The 12,343-nt window shown below is 50.6% G+C and overlaps 1 protein-coding gene and 1 pseudogene across 1 annotated transcript; both read right to left on the reverse strand.

Moving 5' to 3' along the window:
- Positions 1–1,069: 1,069 nt before the first annotated feature.
- Positions 1,070–6,181, reverse strand: LOC101444167 (RNA/RNP complex-1-interacting phosphatase-like; annotated as a pseudogene).
- Positions 5,615–9,985, reverse strand: LOC101439478 (serine protease 44-like). The gene is made up of 5 exons (XM_058289002.1): positions 9,805–9,985; positions 9,297–9,459; positions 8,844–9,106; positions 7,936–8,096; positions 5,615–6,417 (listed from the first exon to the last, which is right to left on the reverse strand). The coding sequence occupies exons 1-5, from the start codon at positions 9,983–9,985 to the stop codon at positions 6,181–6,183; spliced, it is 1,005 nt and encodes a 334-aa protein (XP_058144985.1). The 3' UTR covers positions 5,615–6,180.
- Positions 9,986–12,343: the final 2,358 nt, after the last annotated feature.

Consider the following 12,343-nt stretch of genomic DNA (forward strand, 5'->3'; position numbering starts at 1 on the left):
AGAAATAGTCTTTTCAACAAATGGTACAGGAATAATTGGACACCATCTTTAAAAAAAAACCCATAACATATACCTCACATTTTACACAAAAATTAACTCAAAATGAATCATAGATCTAAAGGAAAAACTTAAAGCTATAAACCTTCTAGAGAAAACAAGGGAGAAAGTTTGTGTGACCTTGGGTTTGACAATGAGCTTTTAGATACAACACTGAAAGCAAGACTCATGAAAGAAAAAATTGATATATCAGACATTATCAAAATTTAAAACTTTTGCTCTGAAAAGACCAGTTAAGAGAGTGAAGCAATGAGCACAAAGAACAAGCAGACAGATGAGGGAGCCATCTCACAGGGGGAGGAAAAATAAATAAATCTTAAAAAGACAGACAGGGAAAAGACAAGACACAGTCTGTGAGGAAATATTTCCAAGTTAATTACCTGATAAAGACTAATATCTAGAATCCTATAAAGTGCTTTTAGAACTCAACAGTAAGAAAAAAATTCTATTTTTAAAAATTGATATGACCAGACACTTCACAGACTTATGAATTGCAAGCGAGCATATAAAAACATGCTCAATACCACTAGTCATCAGGGAAATTCTAACTCCAATGAGATACCACTATACGCCTATAATAAAATGGGAAAAAGAAAATCCTGACCATATCAAAAGCGGGTGAGGATACAGAGCAACAGGAACTCTGATCCTTTGTTGCTGGAAATGCAAAACAGTACTGCATTGGAAGGTGGTTAAGCATTTTCTTTTATTTTTATTTTTATTTTAATTTGCAAGGGAAGTTCTTTAATACTTTATGAATTCTAAAATATCATCGTCCTTTAAAAATTTTTAAGATTCATTAGAGTAGCTTTTTCCTGTATTGTTGTAATTGGTTCAAATTTATTAGCTAAGAGGTAAATATCAGTCTAATTGTTCCTGAAGTGTGAATACATAAGGGAGCAATAAAATAGATAATAAACGTCATTTGACCTCATCTACTTAAGTCATTCCATCTGTCTTCAGTCCAACTCTGGTCTCCTGATAGAATTCTAGAGTATGTTTGTGTCCTACTTTACTGGGTCCATCCCCAATTGCTGTAGTAACGGTAAGGATACTGTAATCTTTTATTCTGGGTTGCTTGACTGGTGTTTGACTTTGCATTCCAAGAACATCTCCTCTGTGAAGAGTCCTGTGCAGGGGGACAAGGAAGGGGGAAGAAGACCTCTCTGGTAAATGTTCTGACTCTGTGAAAATTTTCTGACTGACTATTACAAATCTTGGCTGGAGGAATGGAAATGCCAGGAAGGTGGTGGATAATGTTGTGTCTGATGTGGCTTATACCTAGATCCTTGGTTAACAGACTTATTGTTCCATGATTTGTGTTGATTCTTCAAAACGACTTGACCTGGACACACCAGAATACCCATTCTTTCTGATAGGACCATCCTGAAGGTCTTCAATGTAGTTTTGTCTTTCTAAGCAATGTCCCCGGCACCTATTGAAGAATTCAGTTGCATCATCTGGCTCATGCCTTCTACATCAATCAGATATCTGCAGATGAGATAATCAGTCCTGTTTCAACCATGGGTACAATGGACCCCAAAAAGTTTGTCATTATCTTTATTTTCTTTCAAAAACCCATTAACAGCACACTTGAATTTAAAAATAATGTCATCTTTAGGGACCTTATGCCCAACTGTAAAAAATCTTAAGTGAGGTGTAGTATCTGGTAAATCCTTTGGTTTATAATAGCGTTGTGTGTAAGTTAAATCAATAATCAGTCCAAGTTCTTCATTTTCCTTTTGGATTTTGTTAAGACGATCCAATGGGGGGAAAGTATTCTTTTGGAGCAAGATTCTTTTCAAAACTCTTTTTCAAAGGAACTTTGAAAGCAATGAAACGAGTCCCAGGCATCCGTTGTCCAACTGGGAGATAGTCTTTCCACCTTTCCGGGATGTGGTTTCTGCCCTTCTTTTGGGCTGAGGAACCTCCAGAAGAAGCCCTGCCTCCCTGGCCCCAGCCACGGTGGGCATCACGCCAGAGGCTTGTGTTAGCATTTTCTTTTAAAGTTAAGTATAGATGTACTACATGACCCAGAAATCACACTCGAGGTTTATATCCAAGAGAATAAAACAATTCTGTTCATGCAAAAATATGTACACAAATGTTTATATCAATCTTATTTATAATGGTCAAAAACTGGAAGCAGTTAAGGTGTTTTTCAGTCACAGAATACATACACTGGGGTACATCGATTTAAGGGACTAGTATTTAGTCAAAAAAGGAACAACATATTGATTTGTCCTCTAACATGGATGTTTCATATTCAATGCACTATGTGAAGAAAGCTGGACTCAGAAAGCTATATTGTTTAATTCCACACAGACACTTTCTGGAAAAGCCAAAACTATAGGAATGGGAGAAGCAATTTTGGAATGACAGAGAAGGACCTCCAAAACCCTGCTCCTCCATAAAAGTAATGAGAACACTGCAAAAACCGCCAAACGCAACTTTTTCAGACTATGGAAATTAACAAAAGTTTCCAAAATTCCAAGGAGCATTTAATCAAGAAATGTGGCTGAATCTTGGTAAGAACTGTGATCATAGTGGTATTTAAACTTGCCATAACCCCATCACCGTCTCTGAGCTCCATGATAGCCTTGACAACCAAAAGGCTTGGAACTGCATTGCCGTGAACAGCAGCAGCCTAGAAACCACGGAAGGGGAGCAGAGCAGATGTGGAGCTCCCCGAAAGCTTCATCACCAGAGAATTAGCAGTATTTGACGAGTCTGGCAGCTCACTAGAAGGGTCCAGTTCAAAGCTTGTCTTTATTTGACCTGACTAGGAGCTCTCTCTGTGTAGACAGTCCAATCCCCATGGTGTTTATCAGAAACAATCAGTAGCAATTGTTTAACCTCACAGCTGCCTGAGGCAGCATTGTTAGTTGGACTAACAAGAGGCTGACAAAAAAAACCTAGAAGATAAAACAGAAACAAATGTCCATAGGGGTTTTGAAAAGCTCTGACATTTTCCTGAGAATAGAGGAGGTCACACACACATGCAGAGCTAGGTGTACACCCAGGAAAGACCTGATCACTTTCTGCTGGTTGACTTTGAGGCTCTGCACAAGAAGGAAGGGAAGGCTAAGGCAGAGTTGGAAATTGCAACCTGGAACTTTGAAGACAGGCTCCAACACACACAGCCCCAGAGCAAAGGCTGGAAGACTAATTGGTTAGAGTCCACTAAGATAGCCAAGCAGAGACTTCAGTGACCACACACAACAAAATAACAGACTTTAAAGAATTAGTTCAGGGAAATAACCGAAGAGCTGCAGCAACAAATAGAAGCAACAAAAAAGTGGGGGAGAGGGAGAATCGGATTTCCAGAGTGGCCACTTTATATTACTTTAAATGCCCAGTTGAGAACAAAAAATTATATGACGTGCAATGACAAAAGAGAGTTTGGTCCATTGTGGGGACCCACAGCCCAGACCCCCACAAACCCTCAGCATGTGGCCGCTTGTGTGACCCAATCCTCGCTGGAGGGAAAAGGATGTATAGCTGGTATCGGATACCATGACCTCCTCAGGGCAGTAAAACTTCATTCCTGTGATAACTTCACCAACCCCATGTGTGTACTTCAGGGGACCCTAGCATGAACTCTGTCCTCATAACCTGCGCAATGTCTTTGTTCTGAAACCCCTTATTTCATACCTTATTTTCTTGTCCCTTTGCAGATTGATACCTTCATTCCCTGAACTGCCACCAGTGGAGACTCTCTCCTGTCCATAACTCCAAAAAAACTTATGTCAGACTCGGTGCCGAGTATGTTCTTTGGTCTCACAGCAGCCTCAATCCATGCCCTTCAGAGTTGTGTTGGAACAGCTGGTGAGCTATGAGCCTGGAGACCGAAGCAAGTGGGCATGAGCCCAAGGAAAGGAGAATACGTGGGTGAAATTCCAGATTGCCCTGCAACATCTGTGTGGGGAGGGTTGTCTGACCTCAAAGACGAGTGGGCAATGCTGAGAGTATGGGGACACCCTAAAAAGACAGGCAGGTATACTGGCTGTGCTACAACAGGTTGCAGAGCAACCGCACCTAAATAAGAAAAAGGGAGATCACCAGATAGTGGCAATTCTAGCATGGCCCCTTTTAGAAGCCCTGGGTACTGAGGCAGAACAACTGGCGCAGGCCTCAGTGCAGTGCTTAGAGGAAGAGTGAAAGTTAGAAATCTTGGAATATGCACCTATCACAGGCAGAAATGAGAGTCCTTAACCAAGAGCCTTGCTGAACTAATAATCAGATAGAAACCCTGTCTGGTAGATATGCTCAAGCGAGGGGCCGCACGCTGCCTCCAGTCCAGGTCTGGGGGATATTAACCACTCGAGTGGGGCCCTAAGGCATGGGATCTATGGAATCCTCCTCAGATGAGAAAGAGAAGGAATGGAAAGTAGAAGATGAGGAGCCCCCAAGGGTATGCCCTATAACAACACAGAAGTGGAAGGTGTTACAAGACCAGCCTCCTGGGGTCCAACATTTCCAACACCCAGAGCAGAAATTACATACAACCACGAGGGACCATTGCACTCCTGAGTTGGGTGATTTGGGGCAAAGTTCCAGGCAGAGATCTAGAGAGTCTTGCTTGTCTCCTACGATCGTGGGACACTGGAGCAGAAAGAATAGTACTGTCGAGGGCGGATATGACTAAACTGGCATCCTTTATCACTCACCCATGTCTGCATCAGGCACACTCGGAGTCAGGGGAGTCAGGGGAGCCTGGAGAAAAGCATGTTTCACAGCCCCAGGGAGGGGACAGTAGAGGTTCTTGCGAGGAGAGAATGCTAGTGCTGGGCCTCCACGGATGAAAAAGAAGAGGGAAGGAAATGAAGAGCCATAATGGCATTCCCAGCCAGGAAACATCACGGAAAAGAAATAAGTGGCTTCTTCTGAAAAAACTGCCCAGCCAGGCATTCCATAGAAAGACCATAATCCAGGACTTACTGGTGTGGTTGTACCAGCTGGGGCTTGAGATCACAGAGCACACCAGCCCCAATTCCCTTGGGCAGCTGGTGACACTCTGAGACTGCCCACTCTGGCCCACTGATAACTGGGTGCTCCAGCACTGGCCAAGGAAGAGTGGGAGAGCAGGAGATATAGGCTAGGGGGTGAGCAGTAACCAGTTCTGGGACATTAGGAATGCTACCTGTGCAAAAGTACTTCTGTGCAGTCACACACACACACACGGATGGAGCCCAGGCCTCCAAGCCCCACTGGGTGCACTCATCTTTGGGCGCATGAGATCATCAAGGCATATCTACAGCAGAGCAGCAAATAGGGGTGCCAGGAGGTGCAAGTGTACAATACACCGTCCCTGTCCCTCTTGCTCCTGTGTTACTGAAACTGTTAAACTCGACTAAAATAACACCACCTAGAGATGTGCTAAAAAGCCCAGGCAGCAGGACCTAAGGTCGTCCACTAGATTTCTTTCTGGTAGGCAGGTCCTCACCGCTTGCTCTCCTAAAGTTTAACTGCGATGATAAACATCTCCCGTAGCTAAATGGGAAATGAGTTCTCTCCAGAGCATGTGATACGTGAGCAGAGATTCATGACACACAAAAACTCTCAAGTATTTATTAAGTTGACCTCCGGAATCTCAACACCCCATAAGGCCTCAACACAATGGGGTGTCTCTGGACGTGGCCACCAGGGCACACAGGAAGGGGGTTCCAGGACTGGGCCGCCCCACGTGGGCCTGTGGGGCAGGTGCTGTCCTTTCACAGATGGATCCACACTGGGGTGCCAGGGAGCTTCCCAGCTCCAGAGAGCCGAGGCAAGAGGGAAAAGCCCGGCCTCGTACCCCACAGGGAGGTGGCGACGCCTGCTTCACTCTCTTTGCTGGTGATGTTCTCCAAAATTCCCACGAATCATCAGCTCCACCTGGCAGGTCAGGGACCACTGGCTGGATCTTTCACAGCCAGGGTCTGAGTGTGCCTCAGGCAGGTGACAGGTGCCCTGGGCCAGGGCACTTCCCAGCCCCGGCCTCGCTGCCACACTCTGTCGTGTGGATCTCCACAGGGTCAATGGATCCAGCCGGGATGTGAGGAAGTGCAGACAGGAAGCCCGGCAGGTGGAAGCAGAGGCTTGGTGCGAGAACCAGAGACTGGAGGGGAGTGCGCTGGGCCATCACGGGGTCACCAGGGTGCCCAGGGGCAGCACCAGTGACAGGCCGAAGGTGAGCAAAGCCACTGGGTCCAGGGAGGAAGCCTGACTCAAGAGAGTAACGACCCATTCCCTGAAGTACCTAACATCCGAATAAACTGCAGGAAATCCTCTGTGACCGCAGCCAATGCCCCAGCTCACAATGCCCACCTGGATCCAGGTGTTGTTATATTCACAGACCAGGGGGCCCCCAGAATCTCCCTGGAGAAAGAGAAGGAAACAACAGCAGGCGTGAAGACACCCACGTCAGAGCAGGCTGTTTGCACGCAGGGTGCTGCGAGAAAGGCACGCACGCAGGGTGCTGCGAGAAAGGCACGCACGGGGCTTCCCCGGCACCACAGGCACCCAAAGGCCCCCTCAGGCCTCCGCTTCTGGGTATGACCCGGGAATGGAGAGGTCCAAGGGGATGGTCGCTGTCTCCTTAAACACCACTCCTTCCCCGCACGCAGGGCCCTGGGCGAGGGGGCAGAAGGGCAGGTGGCCTCAGGCCAGGTGGGCCAGCTGGCTCCATTTTGAAATTCTCTCAGGGCCCCTGCTCCTCCACTTCCCTGAGCCCTTCCCACCACCCTCCTGGAGCCTCCCATGGCACAGCAGGAACGGGGCATCGCAGGAGGCATATAATTGGGATATCACCCTGCACAGGGGTCCCCACATCCTTTTCACCTGAAATTTCTTCCTATCTCCAAACCCACGTGTCCCACATCCTACACCCACCTGCCACCCATTGCTCACGCATCCCAAACCCACACGTCAAACAACTTCCAACATCCTCCCAACCTCCCCTGAGGCCCCCTCAGAGCACCTCAGCCAGACCTCAGGGTCCCTGCCCCCCCCACATGCTGTCATGGAAGAACAGATGATTCTCCTGACCTCCCCCCCCAGCAGCCCAGGGCCCAGGCCCTGCTTGGCCTCATGTCCTTGCCTGTGGGTGGCAACAATCTGCTACCCCACAGTCTAGGCACCACCAGCCCAGAGGGGCATTTATCTAAAGGGCAAGTCTGACCGTGCCCCCCACCCGTCCTGCCCGATGGAAGTCTAGAAACTGGCACAGCGCTCCGGGCCACACACCCTGGCTCTGGCCCTCTACTCTGCCTCAGTTGCTCCCCCCTTGCCCAGGCATGTCCAACGTTCCCCCACCACCCAGGCCCCCAGACCTCTAAGCACTGCCCCTGCCGTCCCCTCTCCCTGCAATGCTCTTCTGTTTCCAGAACTTCCAAACACTCATGCCCTGGGGCCTGGCAGCGGGCCCCACCCAGGGCGCAGCTGGGAGCAGAGGGTGGACTCGGCCAGGGGCATACAGGCGTCCCAGGGCGCCCTCTGGCCCTCAGCGCACCTGTGCTCCAGGTAGGCTGTCCAGGTGGCCAGGGTGCTGTGCTGATGGCGTGAGCACAGGCAAATGCTGGCACAGGGGGGCCAGCGGTGGAAATCAGTCAGTGGAGCGCAATTAACCAACTCCAGGGAATCCACTTAAGTAAATGAGCTGCCCAGGGAACTCAGTGTCCCCACCCCAGCTACCCCCGCCTGGCAGCGCCCCAGGAGCGAGGACTGCTCCCTTTTGAAGGAGCAGGGAGGCCAGCTCGGAGAGCCGTGGGCTCCTCCCCACACCTTAACTCATCCGGGGGCGCTGGGGGGCGGGCTGGAAACGCGGGCCTGGTCTCCTGAGAAGGAGGAGACCTTTAGGGGAGAGTGAAATGCAGGAAGGCAGCGGCACCAACTGACCTTGCAGGGGGTTTCGCCCCCGTGGTACTGGCCACAGATCATCCCTTTCTGCACCAGCTTTCTCGATGTTCTTAACCTTTCCTGAAACATCTCATCACATTTCTCACCATGAATAATGGTTTGCTTCACTTCTTGAAGCTCAGATGCTCCTGGACCTGAACCTAAAAAAAGAGAAAAGGTGGGAGCGAGTGCACCTGTGTAAGTGGGGCAGGACAGGAGCCCGCATCCACTCTGGGGCTCCACAGAGGGTTTCACAGACGCCCCTAGAGGAAGGCGGGGCTGTGGGCACGGTCCCTATTTGACACAGGAGGAAATGGGCCCCAGGCTGACATGGTGAAAGGAGGAGGTAAGAAGCAAAACCCACAGGAGAAGGCAGGACAGAGCACAGGAGGGAGAGCAAGGCCTTAGCAGCCTGGGAAATGAGCACCAGGCGCCTGTCACCCTGAGTAGCAGTGATGACAGCGACCCGGTGACCTGAGCCTCAGTGAAGCATCTCCACCTTCCTGGGCAGGTCAGAGCCTCCAGGCAGGTCATTCCCAGAGGTCCCGAATCAGCCTCTCTCCAGGGCAGGGGCCCTCCAGCCCCACCAGCAGGGGTGCTGTGGCTCTGCCTCAAACCAGGGTCAGGACGCTCCCGCCCCACCAAGGCGGGCACTGCCCGTGAGGGCAGCTCTGGCTGGCAGACAGCTCATCCCCCCTGAGCTGAAATCTGCCTTGGAGGCCACCCCACCAAGCCCCAGGCCCTGACCTGCCAACAGAAACTCAGTGGTTCAATTACTTCCGGAGCACCCACTCCCCCTCCCTCCTCTGCCCGCCACCCTCCCTGCCCCCCCCTTCAGGCTTCAGGCCCACCCAGGGCACTGGGCGGCCTCCCCTCGCCCCGAGGTTGCCTCCTGCCCACAGTCTCACCTTTGTCTACCAGGCGGCCCCATCCTGTCACCCAGCACTCTGTCCCGCTTGCCACCTGGAAGGACTTTTCCGGGAGGCACACAGGCTGGATGTGCGGGGAGTAGGTCACAGGGAACTCGAGGAGAACGAGAGCAATGTCTTCTCTCAAAGAAAAAACATTAAAGTACTGGTGGGAAACGATGTCTAGAGCCGGGACCGCAACCGCCGTACTAGCTTTATGACGCATGTGCGTGTCTCCCAGCTTCACTGTGTAGTCCAGGTGGCTGCAGGGGGACACGCGGGCCTCAGCGTCCCTGGAGACTCTGCCCTGCCCTGCACACCTTCCAGGGGCTTCCCAGCCTGGCCCGTGCTCCAGGGCAGCCAGCAGCCCCCTCCCTCCCTGCAAGCCCCCTCCTCCCCCCACACCCCTGACCACTCCGCACAGCCCAAGTCCTGAACCTCATAGTTACTCACCCAAATATGCAGTGGGCCGCGGTCATCACCCACTGATGGGCAATGAGGGATCCTCCACACACGTGTGAATTATCCACCTGCAGGCTCACCTGCCAGGGCCACCTCTTCGCTGTCGCTGGTCTTCCACCAACTATTCTACTCCGATGGCCACAATCTTGAACGGCTCATAAAGAGAGGGGACAGGAGGTAAAGCTGCTGCCCATCCCCCCCCACCACCAAGGGCTGGGCTCCGGCAAACCCTCCAGGACAGGGTTTGACCCTCAAGCTCCCCAGGAGGGCTGTGCCCCTCTGAACCCCAGGCCTGTGCAGACCTGGAACCAGGAGCAGGACCTAAGGGGGTGACACTCCCGGGTGTGGAGTGCTGACCCCGGCGTCCTAGAGGCCCTGCTGGCGATGGGAGCTGGCGCGAGGGGGTCCCGGCACCGTGGGGGCCTCCCGCCGCCCCGGGGGTGACGGGCCCTGGGTGGGGCAGACCCCCTGGAGTCCCCCTGGAGGCCGCAGTTCCCACCTGCTGGCGCAGAGAGCCCCGTGGGGAAGGGCGCTGAGCCGCCCGCCCTCCTCTCGGGGGGCCACGCGCGGCCACGGCCTCTGCCCACGGCGGGCGCCTGGCCGAGCCGGGGCTGCAGGAGCAGCAGCCAGAGCAGGAGGCGCGGGGAGCCGCCGCCCAGGAGGACGCCCGGGGACGCCATGGCCCGCTCCTCTCGCGGGCGCCCCCTCGCGGCGGCTGCGCTCCTGCCCGCGCTTCTGGCGGGCGCCCGGGAGGGGGCGCAACTCTAAAGGGACCCCCGCCCGGACCCTCCCCTTGCGTTGCTTTAAGTCTCTAAGTTTGTGTAATTTTTGTCCAGCAGCAGTAGAAAACCCAGAGGGAGGCGGAGGGGTGTCCGTGGCCCCCTCCAGGGCCTCCTGAGCACTTCCAGGGTCCTGGTTCAGCCCGACCCCTCCCAGAACCTGGCCATCTGGGACATCTGTCATGGGGATTGTCACCCCCTCGGTGCTGCCCGCTCAGCAGCTTCACCGTTAGGGTACAGCGGGGCGTCGATTCCATCTCCTGCTAAGGCTGCTGCTTAGCAACCCCTGCTTACTACCACTTCCACTTAGAGAGTGAAACTGACATTTTGACATTGGAAGATGACAAATTATGAAATTCCCAACCAATTTATAGTGCAGGCTGAGGTCAAGTGCAATTACCTTGTCAAAGCAGAATTTCCCTTTGTCCTTGCTTGCAGACCAACCAAGTTCAGTCTCCATTCCACTCTCTCTGTCAGAGTTTGCTAAGTACTACAAGGAGGTAGCAACAGTCATCAATTATTCTAAATTGTCCCTATTATTTCTGTTAATAAACAGCTTTGGTCAGCACGTGGTAACCTTTCAAAGTACAACAACAGGAAATGTGTGGTCAAAGGCCTTAACAGTAATGTGAGTCAGCTTTCCAGCTTGCAATGTCTGAGCCCTTAAAGTATGTGTCCCAACTCCCACATATGAACCAGTACTCCATGTTTGGATTCTCACACATATAGCTCCTCACTTAGGGTATTAAATCTTTACCACGATTAGTGTTCTTTTGTCTGCAAGTGGTAGAAAACCCAAAATAACAATGGTTAAAAAGATGAAATAAGATCAGAGATAGACAGCTCATGAACGGTCGGACAGTTTCACAGATTTGTGAAGCACTCAGATTCTACCTCCTATCTTCACTGTCCTCATCACATGGCATCCAGAATGGCTACCACAGCACCAGTCATTTCATCCACCTTCCAGGCAAGAAGAAAAGAAAAAGGATAAGATGGTTGAGCCCTTCCCAGATGTCACATAACTTTTCTCATTGGTGTCATCTTAGACACATTAACATACATCCACATACATGAATGCAAAGGAAGATTAAAGGTTAAGTTTTATTCTAGGAAACAATGTGGCCAACTTAAAACCAGGGTATCTGTATTAGTCAGCCAAAGGGATGCTGATGCAAAATATCAGAAATTGGTTGTTTTTTATAAAGGGTATTTATTTGGGGTAGGAGCTTACAGTTACCAGGCCATAAAGCATAAGTTACTTCCCTCACCAAAGTCTGTTTTCCCGTGTTGGAGAAAGATGGCTGCCAACGACTGTGAGGGCTCAGGCTTCCTGGGTTCCTCCCTTCCAGGGTCTTGCTTCTCTCTGGGTTCAAGTTTCCTTTCTTCCCAGGGTTTGCTTGTTCCTGGGTTCAGTGTTCCTTTCTTCCTGGGGCTGTCTTCTCTCTCCTCTGTGTGCTGACTGCCCGGGGCTCCAGCTTAAGGCTTCAGCATCAAACTCCAACATCAAAAACCCTCAACTGTCCTTTGCCATGCCTTTTATCTGTGAGTCCCCACCCACCAAGGGATGGGGACTCAATGCCCTAACTACATGGTCCAATCAAAACCATAATCATAACTTAATCACATCTGGGTACAGACCAGATTCCAAACATAATCCAATACCTATTTTTGGAATTCATAACCATATCAAACTGCTACAGTCCACCCTCTGAATTCCAAAAAGACATTACAATATTTGAAAAACCCTTAAATCAGTTACAATGCAAGCACTAATCATATTACAATTTAAAGAAAATACAATTTGTCTTGGGACAAAGTCCCATCTGCTATAGATCTCTGAAACTTACAAAACAATTTATCTGTTTCCAATACACAAATGGACAAAGCATAAACATTTTCATTACAATAAGGAGAAATTGGGAGGGAAACATGAGTCACGGGTCCTCTATAGTTCAGTAAACCCCGCAGGGCATCCTCCATTTGATATCAGACTGAGAGTCATTCTTGATAGTTTCGTCTCCATGGTGCCTTATGGGAACCCACCCTTTCCACATGCTTGCCCAATGGCCATTTTCTTGGTTCCACCCGTATCAAGCATCTGGATGTTGACCAAGCTCCAGACCTCTCCCTCCAAGAGTGTTGGGGTGATTGCCACACCTTACTCAATCTTTGGGTTAGAGTCTTAACCCCCCCTAGTACAGTGGTGTGAAGACAACATTCCCCCTAACTTTTGGCATACAGGCTCAACCCTCTCAG

The sequence above is a fragment of the Dasypus novemcinctus genome, chromosome 26, assembly GCF_030445035.2.
Source record: "Dasypus novemcinctus isolate mDasNov1 chromosome 26, mDasNov1.1.hap2, whole genome shotgun sequence".
NCBI classification, from domain to species: Eukaryota; Metazoa; Chordata; class Mammalia; order Cingulata; family Dasypodidae; genus Dasypus; species Dasypus novemcinctus.

Bases quoted from the DNA above. Each gene is read 5' to 3' on its own strand.
- LOC101439478 (XM_058289002.1), bottom strand. From the start codon at position 9,985: ATGGCGTCCCCGGGCGTCCTCCTGGGCGGCGGCTCCCCGCGCCTCCTG. The intron at 9,460-9,804 runs GTGGGAACTGCG...TCTCTTTATGAG, and splicing joins GGGGCTCTCTGCGCCAGCAG to CCGTTCAAGATTGTGGCCAT. The intron at 8,097-8,843 runs GTGAGACTGTGG...CTCTTTTTTTAG, and splicing joins GGGCCGCCTGGTAGACAAAG to GTTCAGGTCCAGGAGCATCT.